The 25,116-nt window shown below is 38.7% G+C and overlaps 1 protein-coding gene across 4 annotated transcripts in view; it reads left to right on the forward strand.

Moving 5' to 3' along the window:
- RAI14 (retinoic acid induced 14) overlaps nucleotides 1–24,577 on the forward strand; it is an 88,141-nt gene extending 63,564 nt beyond the window's left edge. For 2 of the 4 annotated variants that reach the window (XM_015615082.2, XM_015615083.3), the window contains exons 4-18: nucleotides 3,905–3,993; nucleotides 5,799–5,863; nucleotides 9,446–9,503; nucleotides 9,703–9,773; nucleotides 11,150–11,256; nucleotides 13,511–13,689; nucleotides 14,337–14,365; nucleotides 15,321–15,407; nucleotides 16,116–16,202; nucleotides 16,890–16,950; nucleotides 17,257–17,375; nucleotides 17,887–19,395; nucleotides 20,162–20,311; nucleotides 22,237–22,302; nucleotides 22,552–24,577. In XM_015615082.2, the coding sequence (XP_015470568.1) occupies nucleotides 3,905–3,993; nucleotides 5,799–5,863; nucleotides 9,446–9,503; nucleotides 9,703–9,773; nucleotides 11,150–11,256; nucleotides 13,511–13,689; nucleotides 14,337–14,365; nucleotides 15,321–15,407; nucleotides 16,116–16,202; nucleotides 16,890–16,950; nucleotides 17,257–17,375; nucleotides 17,887–19,395; nucleotides 20,162–20,311; nucleotides 22,237–22,302; nucleotides 22,552–22,629 (2,755 nt within the window). In that variant the 3' untranslated portion in view covers nucleotides 22,630–24,577. The other 2 variants (XM_015615084.1, XM_019005330.2) reach the window with 2 other exon arrangements.
- The last annotated feature ends 539 nt before the right edge of the window (nucleotides 24,578–25,116 follow it).

The following is a 25,116-nucleotide window of genomic DNA, read 5'->3' on the forward strand; positions in this document are numbered from 1 at the left end:
AATAGGAAAAAGCACTGATCAACCTACTGATCTTTCACCTGCTGCAGAGGTGGCTCTTGAACTGGTGGGAATGGTAGCTGCTCCTCTGCTCACTGAAACGTCTGGATGCAATAAAAAGAGGCCACCCCTCTCCTCAGGAAGAACAGAAATGTTTTACAGCAATAAAAGAAATCTATCTCAAATCAGTTCAGGCTGTGCTATCAAGAATGTGGCTCTAAATGGCAATAACAGGCTTATCTATTGTGAAGAGAAAATGAGCTATGTTGTAATGGGAATGAGAATCCAACCCTCAATGTAGCCCTTGGTCCAAATCAAGTCTTACATGTTTGTTTTTGTTTACCTAAGTCATTGCACAACCAGGAAATGGGAGGAAAAGTTGTTTGCTTTCATATCAAGGAAAGTTTATTCACAGAAGATGCAATTAAAATGCACCACTCCTTAAGGTGTCCAGATGGAGAGAACTCCAGTGTTTGGAAACCTGCAGTTTTTTCCTCAAATATTTTAGGAAATTATGTAGCTTGTGAAGAATTATTCTGTACTGAAATGAGTGTCTACAGTCTTCTTTGTTTCAAGAGCCTGCCTTGGTATATAGGAGTCTTCAGTATCCTAGTCAAGTGTTTGGGTTTGGGGTTTTTCTTTCTTTGTTTTGTGTTGGCTGTTTAGTTTGTTTGGGTTTTGTAACTAAAAAAAACAAACCAAAAAACCAAACACAAAAAACCCCAAACCAAAGTTGGGGCTATTACCTTTAAAATCAGAATTGGTTCTTAAACGGGGAGGGATTGTCTAACACTCTAAATAGTTTAGCTTAAATATGACTGTAATAGATTCATTCCATTCTGGAGTTGTTCTCTCTATAGATCAGGACTTGTATTTACTAAACCAGCAGTTAAGTAACCCTATCCCTATTCCCCTCCAATTGCTTTGAGACTATTAAGAAGAAATTTCTCACTACAGGTTTGTGTGAGAGATAGTACTAGAACAAGTATGCAGAGAGGAGACACACAGCAAGCCATTCTTAGTGAAATAAAACATCTGCGTGTGTAATGACTTGTTGAGAACTGCCATGGGAATTGTTTTTGTTGGTGGGATTCATGTGTTCATAGGAGCATAGCCTGAAAAGAGTTATTTTTAATTTTCTCTGATACTTCTTTGCAGTCAGATTTTACCTAAATAAAACTTCTTTAGCACTTGCGTGTTCATGTTGCATTTGGCACTGTCCTACAAAGTCTGTCCATAAAACCTCAGTGCCCCAGATTTAGCCAAGTTATTATTATTCAGGTATTTATTATTACTATGAATATTGTCAAATGTAAGTTAGCTGAGTGTGTGCTTCACAATCTTCCTAATACATAAGTGAATTTGATTATATTTTGTGTTTACACAAATGTATCTGAACATGTTTTGGTATTTTGCTGGTATGTTGTGCTGGCTAAATTAGAGGTGTTGGAATTTGTCAGACTCCTCTTGTGTCCCTCCCCCAGTCATTTTCCCAGAGCCTGAGAAACCACTTCTTCCAAAGAATGTTTATACAACTTTGCATTGGTCACCAAGTACATGAAGTTTTGATTTTGAATGACTGGAGAACAGACAGCAGCAGTGCTGCTTGTGCTCTTGGAAGTGTTAACTCTTCAGTTTGTTTATGGCGGCAGAATTTGCAGGATGAACACACAGAATGCTTTTATATTTGCAGAGAAAGGTTCAAGGCTTAAGTGCTGCCTGTCTGCCATTTGCAGTTAGTAGCAGCTGGTGTAGAAGAAAGGACTCCTTTTAGGAAGTGAGGTGGTTGCTGTACATGATAGCACTGTTCCAGAACCTCTCCTGTTTTGATTAATTCTCCTCTTAGTCAGATGTTGTCTGTAGGTTTCTTTCTCTGCTGAGTTTTCAAGAAGGCTGCAAAGAAGTCTATGGCTTAGAGAAACATGGTGTTGCAGTTGACAGACTCTGTGTCTGAAATACCCATTTCATTCCTGCCTGTTGTTGTAAGTTTCCTGGGTTAGCAGGCTGAACTTTCAGTGTTAGCTTTAACACTTAAAGGAAGCAGTTGTTCAAAGTATTAACTCCTAGATGGAGAGCCATGTGGCTCCATGATTTATCATGTTTCTTTTACATTCCAGGGGAAAATTCCTTTTACACAGGGGTGCATAATGTTAAAAATTATTACCGCCTTCAAAAGATACTAGAAACCATCCCAGGAATACTGGCTATTTCAGTTTGGTGCATGTTTGATGATGGTCCTAGCTTTCCACACATAAAGAAATAGTAATAAGAAGTGTTTTGTCTTGAATTTTTGTTTTACTTTACTCCCACTGAAAAACTGCTCTGTGCACATCAGGCTAATGTTGGTAGGACTCACATGGTAGCAGGATGTTGGCCCATATCTTAAGACTTGACGACATTGGCACTATGCATCAGGAGGATAAACACTTCTCTGTTTTCAGAAACTTTTCCTTCATTTTTGCTTCAGGGCAAAATGAAGTCAGCAGCATCTCTGTAGCACTCCTATGAATTTTGATGTGCCCAGCCTGAGGATGTCAAACATAAAATTTCAGCTGTAAAAAGGCTTGAATTCAGTATAATTTCTTTGGTTTGTTCTGTAATTACATCTTAGGTAATTGATGCTTGAAAATGCATCCTGCCATGGTGTGGTTGGTAATGTCTACAGTTTCATACTGTCTAAACAAGCAAGTGCTTGGGGTAAGCAGAAAAACCACAGGTGGAAAAAATACATCTCTGCCTAGTCTCACAAGTGTCTTTGATTTCTCCAGGTGATACGCACATTAAAGTGTTTTCCCCAACCCAGACACAAAGGACAGAAGAGCTTTAAAAATGACAGTGCAGAAGTACAACTTGATGTAGTTTAGGGAAATGCAGAATCATGTTTTAGAGGAACTAAATTTTGTCCACTGAAAGGGGAAAATCTAACTAAATCTGACTAAATCTAACTAAATCTGACTATTATGACTGAAATGTCTACTACAAAGTCAGTTACTGTGATTGTCTTCTTTATTAATTCTCCAAGCCCAGGCATTCTTTGGGAATATATTATCTCACTAGGGACATAAATTAAGAAATTGTGTGGGACTAGATGTACATGAGGTATATGATATGAGTTGATGGGACAGCAGCCTGTGTAAAAGCATAGAGTCATGGGGGTTGTCATGTCATGTTCAGGTTGGAAAATACCTCTAAGATCATTGAGTCCAACCATTAACCCATGTCTGCCACTAAACAGTGTTCCCCCACCAGTGGCACATCTGCTTGTCTCTTAAACATGTCCAAGAGCCTTCCAGGACTGGTAACACCACCAGCTCCCTGGGCAGCTTTTTCCAGGGCTTGACAGCCCTTTCAGTGAAGGATATTTTCCTCATGTCCAATCTAAGCCTCCTCTGGTGCAGCTCGAGACTATTTCCTCTCATCCTATCCTGAGTTCCCTGGGAGAAGAGACTGACCCCCACCTGGCTACACCCTCCTGTCAGGGAGTTGTAGAGAGGGACAAGGTTCCCCCTGAGCCTCCTTTGCTCCAGACTAAACAGCCCCAGCTACCTCAGCTGCTCCTCAAGTTCTTGTTCTCTAAATCTTGGCCAGCCTTGTTACCCTTCTCTGGACATATTCCAGCACATCAACATCTTTGTTGTAATGAGGGTCCCAAAATGCACATGTTATTTGAGCTGCATTGTGAAAGTATGACTACAAAGTCTTTTTGATGTGCCATCTCACTTCCAGAACTGTTATCTTTCTGGGAGGCAGTGGAAGGATGCCAAAAGATCTAACGACAGAGAGGAAAGAACTTGCCAGTATGCAGTTAGTGAATGAGAGAGAAATTATATAGTAATAATAATAATACTAATACTAATACTACTACTACTACTAATAATAATATAGATGTATAAATGTTCTCTTCCAGTTTTCACCTGGCAGCCACGAAAGGGCATGCAGAGTGCCTCAGGATCATGGTAACACATGGTGCAGATGTGACAGCCCAAGATGGTGCAGGTATGCCTCTCTGAACCTATACTAGTAGTATGATACACTCAATTTGTTTATTATTATTATATTGATGTGGAGAGTGAAAATACAGATTTGACAATTTTGCTTTCCCCCACACACCCTGTAGGAAAAGCAGTTGTAACACTTGCAGGTTTGGGCATACTTGCTTTCCTGCAGAGAGAATTCAGAATTTAAAGTCCTTAAAATTTTTGTCCTAATACTATACGTTTCAGCATTTGTAGATGTAAAATAGTTGCTCATTTTTTTTAGATTGCTATTTTTAAGTGAAAAACAAAACAAAAAACCAAAAACAACCCAATCCCCCTGCCCCCCCCCCCCAAAAAAAAAAAATTCTTACCCCCACCTCTTCTTATTACTACAGATTGCATCAAGATCTTCAGTTTGGCTTTCATGTTTATCCAAGCTATTAATCCCATTAACTTTACAGGAGATGCAGTAAGACATTTCCTCAGGATTATGACAAGTGAAAACAGCTGATACAGGCCAAAACAGAGCTGAGAGCTATTAAATATGATGTTTCAGTTCTCAAAAGTCCTGTGCTTAATTACTGCTTCACTAGGAGAATGATGGGAGCTGAATTTGAAACTGGCAAACTCTCCTTAATAGATTTCAGTTGACACGTCTGCAGAATCTGTGCCCAGCATTTTCTCTGGCTAGCTGAGCCACCTGGATGACCTGTCAGCATTCTGTCTCTCCAGGAATGATCTGTAATTGCTGGGCTCATGGGTTCTGTTTTGCCACTCATTTCAGCCTGAGGGAATCTGTCATATGTGGGAATGATTTGCCTCTATAAAGAAGTGTCTCTGATACTGGAAGAAGTATTTGTATTTTACATAATGATAAGGGAATATATGCACCTGATGCAGACTATAATTCCAAATTCATGCTTCACCTGGCCTGATGATTAATGGGTTGCTTGCTCAGTAAGAGGTTGCCTGCCTACTTCTACCTTCTACCTGAAAGTGTCAGCCCAGTGCTCTTTAGTGACAGCTCTATGTAAAAGCCACATAATTTGCAACGAGAGTTTCCTGTCACGACTGTCTTTGTATTTATTGAGTACTACATCCTGAGTCCTTCTTTTCTTAGTTGCATGGATAATTTCTTCATTTACTGTCTTGTCATCTTCAATTTTTCAAATGCTCTGTAAGATGAAACTGGAGGAGAGACTTCAGTGTTTCATCATAAATCCATAGTCAGTAGATCGTGGCATTGTGTAGCTAAATATGAATTCAGAGGGGCTAAATAAATTATTTGAAATGCAAATCAATGTAGACCTGTGTTTGATAGGTAATAGGGAATCTGTAAGTTGCAAACTAAAGTAGGCCTGTGTCTTCCAAGTGCATTTCATGGCTGACACAAATTTAGTATAGCTGTAGGTGGTGAATTTGCCAGGTTTTGCTCTTGATGCTGTTTTATGTTTTCATTGCCAATATCAGGAATCATAACAGACATCTGTGTGCAAGGGAGACTGTGAATAGTGGAGAATTGTTTTCTAAGAAACAAGACATAATGTACAATCTTACACTTACTTCTGCCAAGGTGTATTCTGACATGAGGTTTCTGTCACTCCTTTATATGAATTAAGACTTCAAGTATCCTGTTACTTGCCTGAACAACAGGTAGTAAAGACATTCTGCTTGATGTAGGTTTTTACTTTATTTTCTCTACCCTTACTTTTTATGTGTCATGACAGGAACAAAACAGATAATTCAAGATTTTGTCATGGATGATTTTATTCCTGTGCTTTGGCATGATTGAATAATTAATTTTCTTTGCTTTTATTCATTTAGGGCACAGTGCTTTACATCTTGCAGCAAAGAACAGCCATCCTGATTGCGTTAAGAGGTTACTTCAGGTAAAAGAAAAATCAAATTTATTTTGAGTTCTGAAAATTTAATTTAGTTCCATTAGATGTGGACTCGCTTTATGCTAATATTATTATAGATTATTATGCTAATAATCTGCACCACACTTCTGTACTGTTTGCTGTCTATACTCTCCTTGGCATCAAGAGTTTAAACACGAAGAATTTAAGAACCTTTTGGGCACTGTGAATGGATGATATAAAACAGTGTGTCTTCCCTGAGTGGTCTGCAAATACGTATTTCCATGTCCAGCTGCTCTGACATAGCTTGGTTGGGTTTCAAGTAGGTTGTAATTTCAGTTTAACTTCTTGTGGTTGGATGACTTGGAATTGGGTGCATGAAGAGTTACAGGGGAAGAGGTTTTTCTCTTCTGAGGGAATTCTGATAATGTTCCACTGGAATGCTTTCTGTCTGTTCACAGTAGAAATGTTTTCAAGTTTAAAGTCAAAGAAAGATGAAAACAAAGTAGTTTGGATCCAAAAATAATATAGAAATTATCTAATCTTCAATGAAATGAGGTAAAGGACAATGAGGGGTTAGAAAGGGAGTTGAAAGAATGGAGAGAGAAAATAAGAGAAACAGAAGTGAAGATGAGCAGAAGAGTCTCATTGTGTTGAAGATGAGTGTTAGTAAGCAAAGACGCTGTTTATGTCAGCTCCATTTCAGAAATACAGATAAGTTTTCATGGTGGTGATCAGAGAAACAGAACATACTTTTCTAAGTTTGGAGTTACCAGTAAATCTCAGATAAAATAATGAATACAGACTGAGAATACAGATGAAATAATGATTAACAGCCCCACCTGAATACGATGGTGCAGAAAGAGATTGGATCCTGTATCCCAACCTCCAGACTGTTTTTCCCTGGTTGCCTCAGGGCTCTCCAGCTGTCCTGTGACTGACCTCTGTCAGTGTCTCTGACAGCACAGAGTCCAGTTTCACTGATTCCCAGCTCCGTACCCCGTGCAGGCTGTCTGCCCTGCTGCTGCACAGGCGGGAAGGGTTATCCCGAGCCAGCGCAGCCCGTGCCATCGCGGCGATGCACATCGCCATCAGGCCGTCACTGCCGGCATCGCGGCAGCAGCACCCGCGGCTCAGAACTAGCATGTTAAATTAGAACTAAACATGTTAAACCGTGTTTAGCACCAAGGATCTGCTGCCCTTCCACTTGACTGCTGCAGCCACACACTGCTTTTGTTGATGCTTCTCTAGTTTTATTCCAATATGCAGATTTATAAATATGTTCCTAAGTGCAATATGTTGGTAATATTCTCCAGTAATTCATGCCCTTAGGAGTATCTTCTGTGGACCTTAGTGTGTGTGCAAGGAATGTCTAACTGATGTTGAACTAAAACAGGCTGAATAATTATTTTACACAGGCAGAATCATGACATTTTTGTTACACAGTGTAACAGTCTGTGTAATCCTGTTTTCCTAGATAATCATAGGCATGTTGGAGACAGTGCTGCATGTGAAAGTCAAAAATTATGTTTGTTTTCTAGCAACATGTCATTTTAGGGTCCTGTCTTCTCCTGTCCAAGGAAGAACACTGATCATTGTGAAGGCTTTAGAGAATCAGTCATGTGAGGGAGCTGGTGGTATTTAGCCTGGAAAAGAGGAGGCTTAGGGTAGAGCATATCACAATGAGAAAAGAGGAAATGGCCTCAAGTTGCACCCAGGGAACTTTACATATTAGGAAAATGTCTTCACCTGGAGGGATTTAAGAGATGTGTAGATGTGAGACATGTTTTAGTGATGAACTTGGCAGTACTGGGTTAATAGTTGGATTTGATCATCATGATGGTTATTTTCAACCCAAGTGACCTAAGTTTCAATCTTTGTTTTAACTGTCTTTGTTGTAACTAAAACAAAAATCTTCTGTACCAAAATGAGCTTTCATAAGGACTTGAATTATATTTTCATTACTAATTATTGCTTCAAAGTCTAGATTGATCAATAGTATCTGATAATTATAATACAGCAAGATATAACTGGACTGCTGGTGCTTATTTTTAAAAATGCTAATAAACCTTTATTGCATTTGATAGTGGGCCCATGGGAACCTCATGAACTTTAACAAGGCCAGGTGCTGATGCTGCACCTGGGTCAGCCCAGAGAGCCAAACGTGTCCTGGGCTGCATCCAGAGCCCCGTGGGCAGCAGGGGAGGGAGGGGATTCTGCCCCTCTGCTCTGCTCTGCTGAGACCCAGCTGGAGCATCCAGAGCTGGGGTCCCTGCACAGGAGGGACAGGGACCTGCTGGAGCCAGCACAGAGGAGGAACATGAAGGTGATCAGAGTGATGTCTTGAGAAGCTACCCAGAACAGAGGCTAGACAGTGTTAAAGGAATAAAATAGGTATTTATTAAAAAGGCCTTCAAAGGATACTTTTGTGCCTTGGGCAGTACAGGAGCCTGGCTGTGGCGACACCCAAGATGGACAATGGGTCACACATTTTCACACTTTTATAAGTTTGGTCCATTTGCTTATTGGGGTCAATTGTCCAGTTACAGCTTCAGGTTCTGAAGTCCCATCCTCCCAGATTGCTCTCCTCAATTCACCGTTGTTTATCCTTTTTGGGGTCTGAAGCTGCAACAGTGTCCTTGGTTCTTAGGCTGGAAAAGGATTGTTTTGTCTAACTAAACTGTGAGGAGATCTTGCTAATACTTTATATGAAGTTCAGAGTTATATCATCATGCAGTACAGAATCTGGAAAATATGAAAGCTACAACTTAAGGCATCAAGAGAGATGGAGCACCTCTGCTGTGAGAACAGGCTGAGTCTGTAGTGTTTCAGCCTGGAGAAAAGAAGGCTCCCAGGAGACCTTAGAACTGCTTTTCAGTATCTAAAGGGGCCACACAAGAAAACCAGAGAGGAAATTTTTACATGAGTATGTCGTGATAGGACAAGTGACAACAGCTTCAAACTGAAGGAGGGTAGGTTTAGATTTGGTATTAGGAATAAATTCTTTACTGTGAGAATGGTGAGGCACTGGCACAGGTTGACCAGAGAAGCTGTGGATGCCCCGTGCTGGCAGTGTTCAATGCTACAGTGGATGGGGCTTTGAGCAGCCTGGTCTGTTGGAAGGTGTCCCTGCCCATGGCAGGGAGTTGGAACAGGATGATCTTTAAGGTCTCTTCTAATCCAAACCATACCACAGTTCTATGAAATTATGCAGGACAAATTGCCTTAGGACATGGCTGCTTTGATTTTTACTCAAATGTTAAAAAAAAAAATCTGAGGCAAAGGAGAGATTTTATTTACTGATTTATTTATTTATTTACTTACTTAATTTTTTATTGACTGGCTTAAATTGTTCTGAAACCATAACATTTTTTAGGGACAGTTCTCTTAACCATGAGTATTTACTGTGGCTTCAATTGAAGTTGGTATGAAGACAGGAAATAGCAGATTGGTAGAGGGAGAAGCTGTACCTTCCTTCAGTGTTCTTCTTTAAAGCAGCACATAAATATTTTTGCAAAGGTATTAAGCACTCTGTCTATATAAAACATATGTTTTATTTTATTTGTATTTCTCTAATTGCTTTTTTTTCCTTTTCCTTACTGAATTATGCAGAGTAAATGCCCAGCTGACAGCACTGACAATTCTGGGAAAACAGCTTTACATTATGCAGGTAACTTCTTTGATGAAAGTTTGTCCTGCTTTGTGGTGCTTGATATTCCTAGCTCATCAGCCTAGAATTTGTTTTTTGTACCGCACTGTAATTCTGGAGTATTGCAAGTAGAAGTGTGAGATAAAAATTGTGAAGTTGGGGTTTAATGGGCTTTCACAATTGTCTTGGTTTTTTCTAATTTAATTTTATTTTCTTTTAGCTGCATGTGGGTGTCTTCAGGCAGTTCAACTCCTGTGTGAGCACAAGTGTCCCATTAACATCAAAGATTTGGTACGTACCCCTTCTGTTGTGTACTGCAGATTCCTCAGAGCTGTTGTTGCCCTCATGCCATGCCATTACCACGCTCCATCTCAGGTGCAGTAGTTCAAAGCAATGCTGTGCTCATACCTTCTGGGGTTTCTCTGCTGGAAGAAGTTCCTTTTGCAGCTTGCCATTGCAGAAGTGTGGAAGCACTTCACCATCTGATAACATAGTGGCAGGATTTGCTGGTTGTTGAGGCATTGGCATCAGTAGTTAGGATCAATTCTTACACATTCAAAACATAATTAAAAGTGCTTCCATTGTCCCCAGGAGGCTTTGGAAAAGGTCCAATATTGTTGCCAAGGGCTGCAAAATGTTCACAAAGCCCAATCAGAGTATGATAAACCTGCAAATAAAAAATACACCTGACATATTCCAAAGGTTCAGACACTACATTCACTACTGTGAAATGTCTACAACCAACCAGGTCTGGTTTTGGGAATGATGCAACTGCCTGATAGAAAACCTAATGACAAAGGGAAGGGATCTGTAAAGCAGAGGCCAGGAGGAAGTGATAAAGGTACTCAAACTTGTTTGGTTTCGGCTTTGGTCTATATCTGGTCTTTCTAGGAAAAACAAATATGTCACAGACATCTGATCTAAGATTTCAGTAGATGCATTTTAAAGGTATAAAAGGTTTGTTTGGTCTTAAGGCTGTAGGAGTATATTAAAAATGTGCTGAGTTGCATCATGGCTGGTTATAGGAAATAGAGGCCAGCCTCAGAGGTGCATGACAAAATGATAAGCAAAGGTCAGAATTTGGGTAGTGGACCTAATTGGCAAATTCCAGTTAGCTACTAGTAAAAAATAGCCTCACCTAGAAGTTGATCAAACGTTGGAACTGGTACCTAGAGCTGTGTCTTTACCTTTGGAGATGCTCAAAACATGACTGGACAAGTCTCTGAGCAATGTGCTGAAACTTTAAGTTTACCTTTAAGCTTTGGATTGAGAAACCCCAGATACCTCTAAAGGTGTCTTACAACTGTGTTATTCTATGACTTTATGAAAGCTTGTATTTTTGCCTAGTACTTAGTTAAAATTACCATTTTTGTTGTAGAGCTATGGAAAGATATTTTGTAGTTTCAAAATAATGGTGTTTTAGCATTAGGCAAACAGCAAAGGGAATACAAAGGCAAAAATTGTTCCTATTCCCTGTGTTTTGCATCATCCCCAGAAGACAAGGGAATTATAGCACACTCAACAATGTTTACGGTACACAGGAAGAATGTACTAATAGCACCTCATTTTTGCTATGTGAAGTTAAAATTTATAGCTGACCTTAAATCTCAGTGTGTTTTTGTAAGTGGATGGAATATTGTTCATAGTTTCTTTGTATGCATTTTTAGGATGGGAACATACCTCTGTTGCTTGCAGTACAACATGGTCATACAGATGTTTGCAAATACCTTCTGGATCATGGAGCAGACATCAACACCAGGGATAAAAATGGAAGGTACGGCAGGTTAACATGTTGATTCTTCACCAAAGCTGACAGTAAAATGAAGATTTCTTCTCAGATCCTTCCCAAAATTGTTGATGTTAGGTGAAATAATGCTTTGTGTACTAGATAGCATATCCTGACTGCTGAGAAGGCTTACTGAAATCTGACTGAAGTCAAAGATGAAGCAGAAACTATGTGACTATAAAAATAATCTGCCTGTGAGATTTCCCTTAGGCTCCCAGAGCAGTATAGCCCATTTTTAAAATGATCCCTATATGAATATGATTGATAGCACTTACCCACACATCACTTTCTAAGTGTCCCAGTTTGAAATGCTGCTCTCTTCTTGGAATGAGTTAATACCTCCAACTTAAATACTTAAAACCGCTACTTGAGAGCAAAATCTGTGGAGGGTTGCTTTTTCTGCCATAATGCAGCCACAGCAGCAAGGAAAAAATACAGTAAATCTCTGTATTGGAGATACTGTTATTTTAGAAGGTGCCAATTAGAGATTTTTCTGCATTAAGAAGTAGTGCATGTATCAGAAAACTTTTTGAAAAGCGACATCCTTGTGGAGAAAAATGGACTTGTTCTGATGATACTGACAAAGATCAAGAGTCTTAGAAAACTGTGGACTGTTTTATAAACAGCTGTTTAAACTGTGGAGGTAAAGTAGGATACTGAGAAGACTTGGCATTTACACTTCATAGCAATTTTGATTATTCTGTGTGACACAATGCTGATTCTGTTCTCTGGCGACACCTGTGAATATAAAACTGGGCCCTGACTTGTTTTTTATCAGTCCAAAGTTCATTAGAGTGCTCTTTGTTTCCAATTGTCTGAAGAAAACCCCTTTGTTTTCTGTCAGTTTTCATGGCCTCATTATTGCTTTGAACCCACGGTGCTGCACATGCTGGGGCCTCTGCCTTCCCCTCACTCTCCTGGTGTTTAATCAGCAGACAATGTTCAGACTTTCTGCTTTAATTGGACGGAGGAGTCATAGATAGGGATCCCATTTCTGTGTTTTTTTAAGATAGTACTGTGTGTAGGAGCAACAAAACTTTGTATGTGGAATATGCTGGTTTACTTCTTGCTTTAATTGTGATGAGGGAAGATGACTAATCCTGCATTTCATGTTCACAGAAGTAGTTAAGATTTTACTGAAACAGGAGAAACCTCCTTGGGAGAAAAGAGGGATAACCTTCAAAAATGGCATCTCCAGATTCCTATCATGTCCAGACTAAGTGAATTATTTTGGCAATCTAAAACCATCCCTGTTACTCAGGAGATGTTATCCGAATTATCACTCACCACTACTTTTATCACAGCACTGCAGCATCATCACTTTTCCAAGTGACTCACCCATTACAGTATGTTTAATTCATTAGTGAAACTGTTGTCTTAATAGTTAGCAAATACTATCACTGTAGTAACTTTTCAGCATCATATCTGCACTGAGGAATGTGTTTGACAGTAAACTTGGCCAACCTATTTGACATGTTTTCATGCTGAGAAAGGAGAACTGTGCCTGAGCAGGAAGGCAGTATTAGACCATGCTTGGAAGCATGCTTGAGGTTTTCTGTGTGTTTGTAATTTCTCTGTGTGTTTGTTCTGCGTGTCTCTTTCGACCCCTTCAAATAATTGGGAAAAGCAGATACAACCTGTTGGGAGAAGATTCCTTCTGTATGCTGTGCTTACTCTAGGAGCTTTCTCTGTGCAGCTGCCCTGGATTGGAAAGGGAATTGTTTGTGATTTCTCATTAACTTATTTTTTTCTTTATTTTTAGGCTGACAGGGTTTGAGGTCAAACTCATCTCTTGGACTCACTGAAGATCTTTTAGATTTATTTGTCTTTTTGATTGAAATCTGTCTGATTTGTCTCGAACACATGTGAAAGAGAGCAGGAATGAAATAAAGGTTTTCATGTTGTACCACCACTGTAATCAGAGTGTAGCAGTGAGGCTTATTAGTCTGACTTTATCCTGCAGTCTTTTCTATCTTTGACTCTCCTCTCAGCCTCAAGAAGCCATTTTTAGAAATGTTTGCAGACTTGTATTTGCAGATGGCGTGTATGAGGAAGAGGAGGGAGAGCTGGCAGGTGTTTGTAAGAAGAAACAGCAATTATATTTATGTACCAATAAGCATGTTGATGGAATCTTGACCTTTATTGCACAATAACAGTCACCCTTTTTTTTTCCCTGAAAAATGAGCTGCTAAAGAGAATGCCATTGACACTTGCCATTTGTGTTTTCTTTTCTCTTCTTCAGAACTGCTTTGATGATGGCTTGTGAAGCTAGTAGCCTTAACATGGTGGATGCTTTCCTTAGGAGAGGTGCTGATGTCAGTTTAGTAGATGTCTTTGGACAGAATGCCCTGCATTACGCCAAACTCTCGGAGAATACAGGGATCCAGAATCTCCTGTCGTCAAAGATATCACAGGATGCAGGTATGTGAGAGAGGCTGACCTGTAGTTTGTCACTTCTTGAACAGGCTAAATGGATGTTTAGCACTGAACAAATTTACTTCAAAGTGTAGCCTGAAATATTGCAAAAGCCATTTGCAAGATTATCTGGCTGAGACTTCCCAAAAACTCTTTGCCATAGGTGGTAATATTTAGCATGGGATAAAGCCCTGAGCAGGACTTTAAAAGGTGTTTTGGAGAAAGACAACTTGATGTGGCCACATCATGAAATTTTGCATACAATTTGGAATGGATTCTCTTTTTTACATAGAACACCTCAGCAGAGGGATTGGAGAATGAACTAAATTAGACAGAGCATTGCATGGTCAAACTACAATGGATTTCTAAAGTAGGAAGCTTAATGTGTAAGAATGGTGCAAGATTATAATAGAATAAGAATTGTCATGAAGAATTTCTTCAAATTTTTTCTCAAAATGAAACCAGACAGTAGAAGAGAAAGGATGTGATTGACTTGGAAATTACAAATTCTATTTCTCAGGTTTCAGACAGGAATTCAAAAACCCAACCATTTATCTATGGTATGAGAAGTAGAGCAGAGAGGTGGATTAAGAACAGCAAATAACTCTTCCTTTAATAATTTTTTTTAATTCCACTTCTTTTCTGCTCCACAGAGGCAAAGTCTCCAACAAAAGCGAAGCAGGTATTTGTTCTTTTGGTCTTGAAAATACTCTGACTCTCTAGACTTGTAACATAACAAAAAACAGTAACAGAAGCACTAGTAAATGTCAATGTGAGATGGGTTGCCATGACTACTATGTAATGTAAAAGGTTTTTCTTGCTTAGTTAAGAAATGTGTTTCAGGAACGTTATTTTTAGACTTGGCTTCCCTGTGTAGCAGCAGCCAGCACCTTTGGTGAGGGGAGGAAAGGAGGGCGAGTGTGTGTGCATGTGTTCTGGGATGATTCCTGCTTTCCTCATGTGTAGTGAAGGAGCTTTGCTTTTATGTGTCCTGTCTCTTTGAGCTGCAGAAAAGAGAATTTAGAAAAATTCTCTCTTTCTAAAACATAAAATTGAAGGTTATCCTTAGTTGCTGGAAACCCCTTCTTGTGAGAATCACGGCAGATTTAGGCGATTTAATTAGTTTCTTACATTTTTTATTTAGCGTCATATCTTGGTGTGCAAGTAGACCTTGTTGACTTACTGGTGGCTGGGAAGTAGACAAGGGTGCAATGCACTGGTTCATTCCTTCTCTGAGTGCAGAGGTGGAATTTTTGGGTGGCTCAGGCAGAAGCTGGTGGAGAGGAAAGATGGTGGCTCTGAAGAATGGCATGACTGGGCTGTGTGCGAATGGAAGTGTTTTAAGGTCACTGGTGCTAAGCCTATTGTCAGCTTCTGCTTTTTCACTAAATCTTGTTTGTTTTCACTGAAGCATGGTTTACAAGGGAGCAGATACTTATTGTCAGGCATGTTTAATAACTTTGTGTTAGTAGAGATGTGGTCTTTACATAGGGGAAAAAAAGGCACTGCATGAGCTGCTAAAGTTGATATTAATGTGGGATTTATATTTTTTATTTTTTTTTTTTTATAAAACAACTTGCTCAGACTATACTAACCAAACTAACAAACCTACCTTTTCTGGCTGGTGAAACTTTCAGCATGATCAAGGCTCTAAATTAAGTTCAGAAAGAAGTGGAACTCCAAAAAAACGCAAAGCCCCACCTCCTCCTATCAGTCCTATTCAGGTAAAGAAAAGACCAATTTTGAGATTCTTTTAGGGGACATAAAGCATTTTGAACATTATTAGAATTATGTGGGCAGGATTTTTTCTCTTGCTGTTATTTTATATGCCTGTCTTACCATGAGTACTTTTCCTAACATTAGGATGACATCATGAAACCACATGTTGCTTAGAATAACTAAGCAAAATTGCTTAGAATACAGCAAGGCCTAGGATACAACTGTACAATTTTTACTGTACAATTACTTCTTCCAATTAAAGTTGAAGTTGTCATTTTTGCTGATTTCAGTAAGTAAATAATAAGTTTTTTATATTTTAGTTATATGTATATATGGATACATATTATGAGAATATATGCATATCAAAATAAAATACTTAACTGCATTTTGATACTATATAAGTCTATTTAATAGTTAGGTTTAATCTTAAACCAGAATGTAATCTGTGTAACAGCTACACTCCTTATGTAATACTGATTCAGGAGGGTACTAAATAATTAGATCTGTTCTCTGAAAGTAATCTAGAATTGTGACTTATGTTAGTGCAGGTGAAAGTACTCTTTAATGCACATGTATACATATATATATATGTGTGTGTATGTATGTATAGATATAGATATACACATATATACATACATGTAAATGGGCACATGTTAGAGAGGTATCTGTATGTGCATGCACATATACATATCTATTTATAAAATTTCTTACAGATTAATGATTTGTCCTCTCCACACTCATCAACTTCAACTCCCATGACTGGAAAAGGGCACGCTTTCTTTGCTGATCAAGTGTGCAAGGTATCAGTGTTCCATTCTTATGAGCTTGGGGAAGGAAAATACAGGATCTGTTTTGCTTGATGTTCTATTTTGATGACTGCAGAGTCTTCTATGACTTAATTAGCTGAATTTTAGGAGCAAAAATTAATCCAAATCTATTTCAATGCAATTCATAAAACAAGTGTAAGGATTACTTTAATGTGTAACAAATATGTACCTATAAATAGTCATAGGTGGGCTAGTGTTTAGGAGTATGGTTATGAAAGTATTTATGTTCCAAGACTTCAATTTCTAATACCAGCAAAGTGCATGGAGTGGGCAGTGCAAAAAGAGACCATTTTACCAAAAGATGTCAGTGAAAGGCTTGACTATGTCCTATATCATCTTTACCTTGTGTTGCTGAAGACTTTTTAATACGTCAGTATATTGCTATTACTTATCTCAGGGTTTGCAGTCTTCCAAACTATTTACAAGATAGTTGCCTGTATTTCATTAGTATTTAATGGGAATTGGGCAATGGAACTTGAATGGCTGTAGCACACTTTCAAATACTGAGCACATGCTACAATTAAACAAGACCTTAGAAATTAAATACATCCACTTGGACAGGCTTTATCCAGCAGAATCTGTACTGTCTGTAGTTCTTTTTGGTGAGCTGTCCAGCTTTACATCTGCTTTCTGTGAAGATGTTTTCTTTTGATGTCTTAGCAGGAAGAATTCAGCTCCTTGCACAGGGATAATAAGGACAGACTGAGTGACAGCACAACAGGTATACAATTAATCCTTATCTCATTAGGTGTTTTAGGTGGTATGAAATGCTGAAAACCTCTGTACCTTTCCACTTAGAACATGAGACACACTAAGTATTGAGAGTGATGTTTTGTAATTCCACAAGCAGCTCCCCACCAAAACATCCTGCTTCTATTGCATTAACTTAAGACATTCTTAGGGAACAGTGCTTGCTCACTCATTAGGTGGTCATGGGAACAAACTGTTTAATTTGTACTGTTGGAATAACTAATTAACTAGCATTTCAGCTTTCTGAAAGCTTTTGATATTTTTTTTTTCTCCAAAGGTGCTGATAGTTTATTGGATGCAAGTTCTGAAGCTGACCAACAAGATCTACTTCTGTTGATGCAAGCAAAAATTGCCTCTCTGACATTGCACAATAAGGAGCTGCAGGACAAATTACAGGTGGCATATTTTTGCGCTGTTCTGGTGCTGTCTTAATCTGCTAGGCAGAACAAAGAGCTGCTTACTGTTTTAAAGAGTTGTACTGTGAAGATCTTTTAACAAGCTTGTTGGTAAGATCATGGAAACACTGAAAATCCCCAAAGGATTAAATCAGTGTTTTGATCTTCTCACTATTCCCATAAATTGCTGAATAACTTTGTTTATTATGATAACCACATTCTAAAATATGTTGTTAAGAGTTGTGCTAGCAGATTTTAATTTGCATAGCTTTGATTATTAGCTTATGGAGCTCAGCCCAGACTTTCAGAGGAGCTTGGCACTTACTGCCTTCTCTCACTGTAGATGACAAATGGGAGTAGCTGAGTTTTTAGCTTTTCTAGAACTTTCTTCCATGGCTCTTTAATCATCTCCTCTGTAGGATGTGGCAATATTCCTTGCTTAGTCTAGTCTGAAAAAATAGAATCATGTACTTGTTTTTATTGTGCAAATGTTGGTGGGTTTTTTTGGACAGGAAAGAACACCTAAAGAAGGGGATTCAGCTGTAGAATCTTATTCAACCCAAACACAGTTTGACCAAACAGCAGAGAGACAAAATGAGTTCTTGGCACAGGAGCTGAAGCCTACATTAAATGCCACTCAAATCCAAGAAAAGTTGACAAGCCCTAGAGAAGAAAAAATGAAGTACCTGCAGGAGGACTTAAAGGATGTGCAGAGAAAATTAGAGAATTCTGAAGCCAAAAGAAAGCATGTGGAAACTCAAGTCCAGTCTAGAGTCACAGAAACAGGTCATTTAAATAGCCCAGACATTTCAGAAAATGGTTCTGATATTAATTGGAAGTTCCAAGAAACTCAAAATAGGCATGAGGAAGCTGTGAAAGAGGTTTTGAATGTACAAAGGCAAAAGAAGCCAGGTCTTGTTTGCTCTGAAAGTGAGGAAACCAGTTCTGATCTGAGTATGTTGGTTACATATGGAGAAGTTGAAGCACTTAAGCAAGAATTAAAGAAAGCATTGGAGGAAAGTGAAAGACAAAAAGAAAAAGTGAGAGAGCTACAGAAAATGTTTGAAGACAGAGAGCAGAATGTGGCAGGGAAATTGTCTGTGGAAGAGTGTGAGGAAATGAAGAATTCATATTGTTCAGTTATTGATAACATTAATCAGGAGAAAGCACTGCTGATTGAGAGGTACAAGGAAGGGCAAGAGGAAATTAAAAGGCTACAGGACAAGTTGACAAACCAGATGCAGTTGGAATCTAGTGCTGAAGCTGGAGAAAGGAAAGATGTGATGCACAGAACGATAGATGAGCTCAACAGGCAACTTAGTGAATTGTCTCAGTTGTACAAAGAAGCACAAACAGAGCTTGAAGACTACAGGAAGAAAAAAACTCTAGATGATATAACTTCAGACTACATTCCTAGAGATGAACATGAAAAACTGATGGAGATAACAAATTCTTTGAAATACAAAGCAGAAAATGAGTTATCAGAAGTGAAATCCCAGTACACAAAAGTATTAGATGAAGCAGAAGAACTCAAGCAACTGTTAGACACTCAGAAACAAAACTCTTTGCCAATTACTGAACACCGTCAGGTAATCAATGCACTCAGAAATACCATAAAGGAGATGGAGGAAGAAATAAATGAGCTCAAACGACTGCTTAGCAACAAGGAAAGTGAATTAAGAAACTTGGAAAAGACTTTACTGGAAGAAAAAGCTGCAATTAATGACGCCATGGTACCCAAGGCCACATATGAAAAGCTACAGTCCTCATTAGAGGGTGAAGTTAGTGCTCTGTCATCCAAACTGAAGGATGTAATCCGAGAGAAGGAGAATATATCCTTAGATGCCATGAAACTGAGAAATGAAATATTGCACTTGAAAGAAGCAAAAGAAGGTATGCATACGCTGCTTGAAGCAAAGGAACGGGAGGTGACTGATCTTCAGCATAAGTACCACCAAGTCCAAGAAGCTCTTATTGAAATGAAAAACTCATCAAAAATAGAAGAAGATAAAGACAAAAAGGTCAGTGTCTCAGTACAGTGGAGGGGTAATGTGAGTTCAGAGTGCAAAGCGTGTTGTGTCTGAATGAAAAGTGACCTAACAGACAATATTGGTTCAAGTAACTTCTGAGTGCATTTGCCCCTTGAAAATCCAGGTATCAAAGACAAAGAAGGTTTCTGTATGCTTGGCTTTGCAGTTGGTTTCTCTCCCCTGTGGAGATACACATGATCTTTCAATTTACCTCTTTTAAGGTCTCTGTAGGTTGGGTTTGCACCACTCAGGCCGCTGAAGTCAAAGAAGTCAGATTTAAAGCAGGAGGATATTCCAGGGGAGACAAGAAAACAAAATATCAGGAAGGAGCAAAAATTCAGTGTTGGGATATTACTACATCATCTCAACCATAGCATGATTTCACTAATTTTCCTCTGCAGCTAGCATATGCCTCACTACAAGTTCTTTATAAGGAATTATGCATTTTGGTAGCTGTGAGTAGCTGGCCTGTGTTTGGTTCAGCAGCAAAATTGGTAAAGGTGGCAAATGCAGCTCTTGCTAAATATTGCTGATGTTCAGAACAAGGTGTGTAGTTTGAATAGACTAGATTAGGATGGGGAATAGAGGAGCATTGTAACCCTTTGCTTATATGACATTCTGTTTGTCCATAGAGTTTATTTATAATTTAGTTTTCCCTACCTCTTAAATTTAAATCACAAATAACTCAAAGATAAGACACACAGGAATACAGTACTCATAGCATCTTTTAATGAAAACCTGTGTTTTACCTCCCTAGATCAATGAAATGTCCAAGGAAATTAGCAAGTTAAAAGAAGCATTGAACAGCCTTTCTCAGCTCTCCTATTCAACCAGTGCCCCCAAAAGACAAAGCCAGCAGCTGGAAGTGTTACAGCAACAAGTGAAGCAGTTGCAAAACCAACTGACTGTAAGTGTGATAATTCGTAAACCTAACATTAGTTCCAGTTCTCCAAGGAAACATGTACTAGTCTTCACTCTTCCTTATTTAAAATAGAGTACAATCAGTGAGTACAGGGAGAAGAATCTTCATCAAAAAAGTTTGTAATTTCTGTTTCTCTGAAACATGTAGGAATTTTCAAGTCCTGAATAGCACTTTAGAAAGAGCATAACTAAAGAAAGCTTGTTTTCCACATTTTTTTTCTCAGACCAGTTGAGAAACATATTTCTTGTAGTAAAATGGAGTGACGAAACCTGCTGCTCAGACCTTAATTTGTGGAAAAGTATGATCACTGTGCAGAGCACTTTCAAGAACATTCATCAGCTGAAGTTTTGTGTTTTGTGTATTTAAGCTTTTTGGAAGAAAGCATGAGGTTTGAAGTCAAGCAAATGCAATGCTTATGGGGAGCATAGTTTATTCTCTGGAATTCTAAATGCCTTTCAGATCTATTTTTTTAAAATTTTGTTGTTTGTGCATGAAAGGTCCAGCCGTCTAAGCTCGGTTGAGTCATAATTGATATTTCCTAGAGCTTGCCTGCCCAAAGGAGCACTTCATTCGCTGTTGAGGATGAAAAGAAAGTATTATCCACTGGAGGCCTTTGTTGAGGGCTCTGGAGTGCCTCTGAAAGGAGAATTCCCAGGCTGACATGCTAAGTGGTGTCTTCTTCCTACCTTTCTGAGCAGAAAAAAGAGGGCTCAGTACACCAGAAAAAATTCCCTTGCAGATGAGAGAAATGGTAGGCAGAGCATCCTGTCAGTGTGAAGGCCCAGACTTTCTTATTCCAGTGCTCCATGTCTGAAAGGACCCTTCATCTCCCACTAATTAGGACCAGCAAAGTAGTGTAAAAAAGTGCAAAGGTGTGCAGCATACTAGGAAAGCAGGTAGCATTTAAAACAGGACAGAAGCACTCTTTCCTTCTTGTAGCTTAGCTTTCCTAACAGCTCCATGTGTCTTTGGACAGGTGGCTTCTGAGTCCTGGCAGTCTGGGATGATTGAAAAGGATTGGGTGGCTTTCTAAGACAGGGTCTTACAGAGTAACACCTTTGTAAGCACCTCCTTTCATCTGGGGAGGCATCAGCTCTAACAGAGGGGTTGATGCCTTTTTCGGGCTCACCTGAAAACAGAGGCCAGACAGAATTAAGAGAATAAAGCAGATATATTTAATGAAGGGCCTTCAGGTACATTAAAGGCAGACAGAGCTTCCCCAAAGGGGCTACACCCAAAATAGATGATGATCAGGAGCTTTTCAGACAATTACAAGTTTGTTCTATTTGCATATCAGGGTTTAATCCTCCAGTTACAGCTTCAGGTAGTGAAGTCATATACCCCCAGTTTGCTTCCCCCCCAGTTCAGTTTTGTTTATACTTCTTGGGGCCTGAGGCAGTAGGGTGTTCTTAAGTTACAGGCCTAGAGAGGAATTATTATGTCTGAATAAAATGGGAGAAACAGTAGCTGACAGGCTATGGAGTTAAAGAGTTATACCCTAAGGCAGTACAGGATTTGAAAAATATAAAAGCTAAAATCCTAAGGCATCAGGGTCACTGCCTTTGGGGAAGAGCTGAGTTGCAGTTGAGAGTTCATTTGCCAGAGTTGGCTTTCCTCAGTTCTGCTTCCTCGTAAGCTTGGAAATAGAGTATATGCTCATTCCACACCTTGCAGCGCAGCACTTCTTGAAACTGATGATTTCACCAGTTCTTTTACTGGTGTAGGCAGAACTACAGCATTTTGCTGGACATGCTTCCAAGCAAATTTAGAGTGCCTGGTGACACAACACTGTCTGAGATGGTCTTCAATGTGTTACATGAGACTATGGTTTGAGTTTTCCCCAGTCAGAATCTAGTTCTCAGTTCAATGGTTCTGAATGCTCTGTGCCTTTCTGCTTAACTGTTTTCTAGGAAACAAAGAAACAACACCAAGAAATTGTCTCAGTTTACAGGATGCACCTTCTCTATGCTGTGCAGGTATGGTTGCATGTTGTCAGTCACTCAGTATTTTAACTGAAGATGTTTCTTCTTCAGATCTAGTAAGAATTTTGCATGTTTTCACTAAGACATCCCTCCCATAAGGTATGACAGTTCAAGAACAAATTTAACACTGCTTCCACTTAGGAAATTGATCTAATTACTATACCTGATAAATAGTTGTCAATATTCTTAAAGACTAGAGCTGCCTGAATTCAGTCATCATTTTTTCTCTCTCCCTTTGTCTAGGGTCAAATGGATGAAGATGTCCAGAAAGTGCTTAAACAAATTTTATCAATGTGTAAAAGCCAATCACAGAAAAAGTAAACAAAAAAGCCAATGAAAACTCCCTGTTTTTATTAATCCTGTTATGGTTATTTTATCTAGATTTGCCTTAACATAAGATTACAAATTGGCAATTTGCTGCTTCTGTGTTGTTGTGCTATTTGTGAGGGGGATATATTTGTCTGTCTGTACCACTTCCATGTGCATTTCCATGTGCAGTAGCTAAACACATGCCTGCTTTTCATACCCAAAATGCAAGTATGTTCTTCAGACTTTTTACATAGGCCACTCCATGTCGTGTTTACCCTGTGAGTACTTTTCCAGCTTCCTCCAACAGCAGCAAGTTAACCTGGAGGAAAGCACTGGTGTTGCCTGGGTAAAAGTGAAATTCTCTGTGAGGTCTTCTGTACTGATTAGAAGCTGCATCTCGCTGCTGGGTGTGTTTGAAGCTGCAGCACTCAGATTGCTGACATTTTGCCATATGCAGTCTTTGGCAGAGCAGAAGTGAACGTTGCAACAGTGAGCAGGAGTAGATATTTATGCTAAGCCAGAGTGTCAAACAGCTACTCTTCTAGTGTAATATTATTTAAGATAAACACACTAAAATGTAGCTGCCCCAATTCACCCAATGCACTGAGTACACAAAACCCATACCATATTTCATAGTTTCCTTAACTACCTGGTAGTGGAATGAAACTATTTCAGAAGGTAAAAGCATTAGTTTATTGAAGTTATGTACAAACAGAACTGTCTCTATAAACAGCCCTTTATGGTAGGTTTAGCTGTCTATGCAAGCGTTGGCCATGAAGCTCAGGAACAAAACCAGGTCATATACTTTTAGACAAAGGATTCTAGTGAACACAGGATGTTTACAGTGAATGTCAATGCCTCATACTTCCTAACCTCACTTTTGTAAAGATCTTCTCTTCGGTATATTTTTACTGGCCCTCTAATGAATTTTTTTGTAACTAAACCATTTTTTCTATATAATATTTGCATTAAGCTTATTAACAAATATTTTTAGGTAATTGTGTCTTAGAGAGTTTCTTTTTATACCCCCAAGTTTCAGTAATAGTGAAGTATAGTGAAGTGTTTTCAGTTTGTAAGAAATTTGTATGGAATAATAGACCTGTCTGTCAGTGTGGTCCAGAGCAGTGAATTCTAAAATTCAGCCTGCTGTTCCAAACAAATTTAGAAATGATAGGTAGAGAACAGCAGGAGGTGTCAAAATTTTTTGTATGTTGTTTCTAGAGGCTGGGGGCATCAATAAAGCCTTTATCAGCACTTCTACATTTAAAGTCAAATAAAAATGCCTGATGTGGAATAGAATGAAACTATGGAAAAATGTTTTAAGCACACACTGCACTTGAGGGTACAACCATTTTAACAAGCTTGCAGCTTCAATATGGTATTGTGGTTTTTTTTTTTTATTCTATGGGGATATGTCTCTATTAATAGAGAAATCTTTCAGAGCTATATAATCTATGAAGTTTATATAGAGTCATAATATGACAGGAGTCAGCAGTGCCTCAGGCTGACTGGACTCATAGTGCACTTATATCAGATAATTCCTAATTCTGGCAAAGCTAAATGGATTTTAAAAGCAAAAAGAAAAACACCACCTTTGCATCAGTTAGACCTTGGTGTTACTTTTCTTGAGTGGTTTAACTAATGCCGTCTAATTTTGAACAGTATTTTATAGTTAGACAGCTTTGAAAATGCTCCAAAGAAATGTGAAAAAAATTTTGCTGCATCACTTCAAAAAGAACAAAATTTTTAAGCATGCTAATGCTGCAAGTATAAAACTTGATGAACCATTTTGTAGGTTGCCTGATGGATTTAGTCTTCTACTTTGGTTTGGTTTGTATATTTATTACAATTATCTTTGTGGAATATTGGAAATTATATACTACAGCATAACAAGTTTCTTTATATGTAATTTACAAGGTTTCTTCATGCAGCAAATAAACTATTACCAATTCTTTTTTCATTTTTGTCTTCATTTACTTTTTTTATTGAGAGCAATCTCATTACACTGTTCTAACATAGTACAGATGTGTTCTATATCTCCTGTTCAAATGGATGCCACAAGAACGAGATTTTCCTCCCTGAAATTGCATCTTCATTATTAACTATCTTTATCTGTTGTGTGGAATAAATCCAGTCCAAACCCCATGCAATGAGTTTTGCAGATGATGCCTTCTATGTCATTGATAAGTTCATTGCCATTTCTCACATGAACATCCTGCTAGGTGTCAGACAGGTTTTCCATTTGCCACTGAATTTATTCCAGCAAAGTTTAAAATACCTTAGAGCTGTAGCACAGATTGATGCTGTCCGACAATTCTTCAAAACTGGTGGTTCTCTGTCACACACAGAACTACAATGGGAATATATGTAAGTGTGTATGCATATGGATATGTGGACATGTCTGTCTTTTCAGCTACACAGCCCCATTGCCTTTTATCATCATCTCTTCTCAGTTTTATTTGAGAAAATGTTCCATCAGTGACTAATTTGCTAGTATCT

Source organism: Parus major, chromosome Z (genome assembly GCF_001522545.3).
Source record: "Parus major isolate Abel chromosome Z, Parus_major1.1, whole genome shotgun sequence".
NCBI classification, from domain to species: Eukaryota; Metazoa; Chordata; class Aves; order Passeriformes; family Paridae; genus Parus; species Parus major.